The sequence below is a fragment of the Sinocyclocheilus rhinocerous genome, unplaced genomic scaffold, assembly GCF_001515625.1.
Source record: "Sinocyclocheilus rhinocerous isolate Xijiao unplaced genomic scaffold, SAMN03320098_v1.1 scaffold504, whole genome shotgun sequence".
Taxonomy (NCBI): domain Eukaryota; kingdom Metazoa; phylum Chordata; class Actinopteri; order Cypriniformes; family Cyprinidae; genus Sinocyclocheilus; species Sinocyclocheilus rhinocerous.
In genome coordinates this window covers 2,188,357-2,193,521 of record NW_015645076.1, presented here as the reverse complement: position 1 = coordinate 2,193,521, position 5,165 = coordinate 2,188,357, and the positions used below count along the sequence as shown (strand labels likewise).

General features: G+C 36.3%; 2 protein-coding genes across 2 annotated transcripts in view; one reads left to right on the top strand and one right to left on the bottom strand.

Annotated features, from left to right (window-relative positions):
- The window catches only part of LOC107705511 (dystrotelin-like), a gene marked incomplete at its 5' end in the record, with an annotated part of 7,710 nt that extends 6,300 nt beyond the window's left edge, over positions 1 to 1,410 (bottom strand). Inside the window, 4 exon segments of the mRNA XM_016508817.1 lie at positions 836 to 907; positions 986 to 1,086; positions 1,170 to 1,255; positions 1,340 to 1,410. Of these exon segments, the coding sequence (XP_016364303.1) occupies positions 836 to 907; positions 986 to 1,086; positions 1,170 to 1,255; positions 1,340 to 1,410 (330 nt within the window).
- Positions 1,411 to 3,496: 2,086 nt separating this feature from the next.
- Positions 3,497 to 4,615, top strand: LOC107705510 (caspase-8-like). The gene is made up of 3 exons (XM_016508816.1): positions 3,497 to 3,500; positions 3,605 to 4,103; positions 4,254 to 4,615. The coding sequence occupies exons 1-3, from the start codon at positions 3,497 to 3,499 to the stop codon at positions 4,378 to 4,380; spliced, it is 630 nt and encodes a 209-aa protein (XP_016364302.1). The 3' UTR covers positions 4,381 to 4,615.
- Positions 4,616 to 5,165: the final 550 nt, after the last annotated feature.

The window sequence follows — 5,165 nt, the reverse complement described above, 5'->3', positions numbered from 1 at the left end:
CCCCTGAACGCATTTACGCTCACAGACCAGAACACCAGAGACAACATTACAATAGGCTACATCAGCGGTTCCCAATTCCAATCCTCGCGCCCTCCTTCTCTGCACATTTCATATGTATCTCTTATCACGTGCGACTTTAAATAGTATTTATTTACAGAGGTATATTATGTCACACTTCACACTTCTCTAGTAAGTTTCGTCTGTCTGAAGACGCTGTGCAACGCAAATCTGTGAATGAATGTTTCGAAGTGAAGTAAACTTCAACGGATTTCCCCTGCTTCCCTTGCGCGAGGACTGGAATTGGGAACCGCTGGGCTACATCATGTGTCATTCACTGGTGAGAAAACTTTATAGTAACACAGTTAGTAAAAGTACTACAATACCATGAAGGAAGATCGGCTTGTTGATGTTTGTTTGCCATTCTCTTTTTTTTGTCTGCCATTCTCGCTCTGTCTGCACAGCGTGCGTGAACGCGCTGATGATGTATCTTGTCTGCGCGAACAGGGTGCGCAGAGGTATGCAAATACATATGTTGACAGGCAGGTAGGAAAGCCAATTAAAACGCTCGGACCGAGCGTTTTGATTGGACGAACATTTCTTGGTCCTACACCTTCCACAGAATATATAAATACAGATAAATACATTTAGACCACTTAACTTAATGCTTGCTATCGGGATGAGAAGAGAATTTCAACCAGCAAAAAAAAAAAAAAAAAAAAAGTTTCTGAAGACAATCACCTATTGCACCTTTAAATGTTTTAGAAGACGTCTCTTATTATTTTAATCAAAAAATACAGTAAAAACAGTAATTAGTTATTGGAAAAATATACTATACCCCATTGAAGCAAGAGGACGCTGCAGCTTCAGCATGACCAAAAACATGGTTTTCCTGAACCACTGCTGGGACCTTAACCAGACCATTTTAGTTAGAAATTTGCTAGTATTTGTTAAAAGTAGATCTAATTCATTGGATTGTTTTTCTCACCTGACTGACGTCTTCCAGCAGGATTGTGAGTGCAGTTCGACTGATGGAGCCCCTGTCACTCTCCTGATTCCCACTGTAGCTCTCAACCAGCTGGAACAGAGCTGCAAAGACACAAGCACAGACTCTAAACACTGAACCATGATTGTACATCCTGAAATAGAAATCAAGTGAATGTGGAACAAACCTCTCTGTTTAGCTGAGAGAGTGTCTCCACATAGGGTGATCAGTGCGGCCTCCACTGACCTGCGCAGAATAACACCAGTTTGCTCTCTAAAAGAAAACAGAAAGTTTAAAGTACACATGCATAAATACAAAAACAGACTTTTTAATGTCAAATCAACAGTTACCCCTCACCTGTCAAACAGTTTAAAGAGAAGCCTAGTGGTCTGATCTGTGGCTTCAGGTACTGCCTCACCAGGAAGTTTATATATTGTCAATTAGTTTATGAATCTGTATACAGTATTGTATACAGTACTGTATACTTTTTTGTTTGTTTGCTTTACCTTGCAATATTATTAATATTGTTAATGTTATTACTTCGCTTCTTGGTTTTCAACCTTTGAAAAATCCTTATTTACTTATTGATTGATTGAATGATTGATTGATTTGATTATTGGATTATTTATTGGTTTATATATTTATTGGATTCCCCCTCCTCTTAGTTCAGCCTTCTGCTAGGAACAACAACTGATAAGCTGGATAAACAAGGGACATCTGTATCTTTTGTGTTTGTATTGATCACTTATATATTGTGTTGACTCCTTTTTTTCTGCAGTGATTGGGCAGGGATGAGGGAAAATATGTGGGCAATAATTTTTCTTTTTGTTCATTGTGAGAGTTATTGTAATTACTGTTTAAAACTCTAATAAATAAAGTAATAAAAAAAAAAAAATCTTTCTGTCAACCTGAGGTTGTCTGTCAGTATTTTCCTGAATGTTACAATTGTTTCATTGACTATTTACAGAGGTCGGCCGAAAAGAAGACAAGGCAACCTAGAATATCTGGCAACCCCACAGTCTTTGAATCAGGCGTGGCCATGCGATTTTCGAGGGAAAAACTCATCTGATAAGACGGTGGGTGTTTTACATGTGAAATTGTAAATGTAACATACTATTAATTAATAAGAACATATCTTAATGCGTCTATGCTATTATCACTGCAAATTACAGAGGTTGCGATATGTATAAATGTAATTTAAGTAGTGCAAATAGTTTCAGTTTCGCCATGTTCAGTGTAATAAAACGAAAGCAAAAAAATAGTCGAGAAACTGCTCTATAAACCGATTTATTTTATCCGGATCGTCAAGAGAATCGTAAACCGATCTATTTTTAATATTAAAGTTATAAACACATAATGGTAATTTGTCAAATAAGTATTGCATAATGCATCGAACTATTGAAGAATCGATCTAAAACATAATAGTGAATTTATGGCTCGCCTGATCGCTGTAACATGAAATTCCTTGTGTGAACATCAAGCCTTGTGCATCTTACAAACTTGCGTGCACAAGCTGCCACTTGGTTGTATTACTTGGTGTAAATAATGTATGAACAGAGCTTTTATTTCACTTAGTTCATGTCAGTACTATTGCCTATTATTAGCTTAACTCTTTGTAACTTCGTATACTATAGCATGCATCTTTGCTTTGAAGTGAATATGAACAATTTACTGTACTGAAGATGCTCTGCCTACAATTACAAACTGACATACTAACCTCTGTGTTCTTCTTCTCTCCCATCACTTGCGCACCAATGGATCCTCTGCAGTGAATGGGTGCCGTCAGAATGAAAGTTCAAATAGCTGATCAGTACATCACAATAATCTACAAGTAACTCCAGTCCATCATTTAAAGTCTTGTGAAGTGAAAAGTTGCGTTTTGTAAGAAACAAATCTATCATTAAGGCGTTTTAACTTTAAACCGTTGCTTCTGGCCAAAATACATGTCCATGATCCATAATAGTGCTTCCTCCAGTGAAATATTCCATCCCCTGTTTTTGCTTGTAAATAGAACTTGATCCGTTCATAATTCTCTCCTGATTCAGATGACATAACTTTATCACTGAAAGCAATATTATGGATAGAGAACTCGTATTTTAGCTGAAAGCAACGATTTAAAGATAAAACATTTAATGATGAATTTATTAAAAACACGCAGCTTTTCGCTTCACAAAATGTTAATTGATGGACCAGAGTCGTGTGGATTACTTGTGGATTATTGTGATGTTTTTATCAGCTGTTTGGACTCTCATTCTGACGGCACCCATTCACTGCAGATGATCGATTAGTGACAAAGTGCTGTAATGCTAAATTTCTCCAAATCTGTTCCAATACAAAGAAACAAACTCATCTACACCTTAGATGGCCTGAGGGTGAGTACTTTTTCAGCAAATTTTCATTTTGGGGTGAAATATTCCTTTAAGCTATTTACTTTTAGTTATTGTGTAAAGAAATCTTTAAATAATTGGATTTGCTTGAATAATTCTAAATATCTATTGATTTATACATTTAGAAATGGGTTTTAGAATGTTTATTTGTAATTATTTATAAATATTATTTATTTATAATTATCTGTATAGCTAGATTGATGGAGTTGCTCATATTCTCTCTTTTCAACCTCAGAGCATCTTGAAAAAGTTTTCCGCTGGCTGGGGTTTGAGGTGGTGGCGCACAGAAATAAAACTGCGGCTGAAATGAAGAATCTCCTCAAGGACGTGGGGAAGACAGTAGATGGAGACTGCTTTGTATGCTGCATCCTCTCCCATGGCTTAAAGGAAGGGGTCTATGGAACCGATGGAGCTGTTATTTCTGTTGATGAAATACGAGAGCCTTTCAATGGCAATAACTGCCAGAGGCTAGTCGGCAAGCCCAAGATGTTTTTCATACAGGCATGTCGTGGGAAAAGAAATCAAGATCATGTGCTAGTCCAAGCGGATTCTTCAGAAGATGGAGAGTCAGAGATGGAGGTGGATGGTGATGATTTTGATATCACAATCCCGGCTGACACGGATTTCCTCATTGCCAGGTCAGCCACTGATGGTCACCTTTCTTATAGAAGGCCAGAAGAGGGCTCCTGGTTTATTCAGTCACTTTGCCGAAACCTAGAGCAACATTGTCCACTGTAAGTTTATAACATGCACTTTTTTTATGCAGCATTTTTATGTCCATTATTATCATTTGAATATAGAGAAAATGATAAAGGATTACATGCACAAAATCAGAACTATATGTATTATCAAAAAAGTAATTTTATTTATTTTTATGTTTCCAGGGGTACAGACATCCAGACAGTCCTGCTTTGTGTGAATAATGAGGTTAGCAGTCAGGGATTCAAGTGCAAACAGATGCCCGTCCATGAAGTCGCCATGAGGAAGAAACTGGTCCTGCTGCCACCATGAACCACTGCAAGCTCCTGCAGTGTACAGCATGGCTTCATCATGGTTTTATAGGATAATTTTTAGGATAAAGGGAATCTTTACTCTTACATTCCTGCATCTTTGTTGATGTTCTTCAAGGGAAGTTTTTTTGTTTTTAAATCTGGACCGGGACTGTTTACTTCAAGGGAATCATGAGCCATTTGAGATTTGTTTTTCAAGTTTTCTAAGTAACTTTTTGATAAAAATAATTACTGCATTTTTGCAGATATGTTTTACACATTTCTTTGTACTGTTATTTTAATGTTCTTTCTGCATCCAGTTCAAATACACTGATCCAGGTATTTTATAATAAAATAATGTTTAAATATTGTAATTTTATGCATTTAGAATTAAATGAATTATTTCATATTTAATATTATATTACTCATATTCATCTTCAATGCAATACATAAGCAATAAATATGTCATCGGGTAGGACAACAGAAATTGTATGTATCAAATGTAGGTTTAACAAATGAGCTGTTATTTCTACAAACTGTAGTTTGTGACTAGTGCTTGAATTAAGCAAGATTACATTAAAGTAATTCAAATTCCCTACAGAGATGTGATTAGACCTGTGCCATCAACTGGAATAATTCTGTTATGGCAGCACTTCCTCCTCAGCATCAGTAACCTCTTCCTATAACTGTAATAATAATCAAAATTAACCATACATTTTTTTGTCATAGTGTGATATTGTTATGGTGCTTAAAGGTGGGGTAAGCGATTTTTCAAAAACGCTTTAGAAAACTGATTCGGGCCAAATT

Coding starts and splice junctions, on each gene's coding strand:
- LOC107705510 (XM_016508816.1), top strand. Junction 4,104..4,253: donor CTAGAGCAACATTGTCCACT/GTAAGTTTATAA, acceptor TTATGTTTCCAG/GGGTACAGACATCCAGACAG.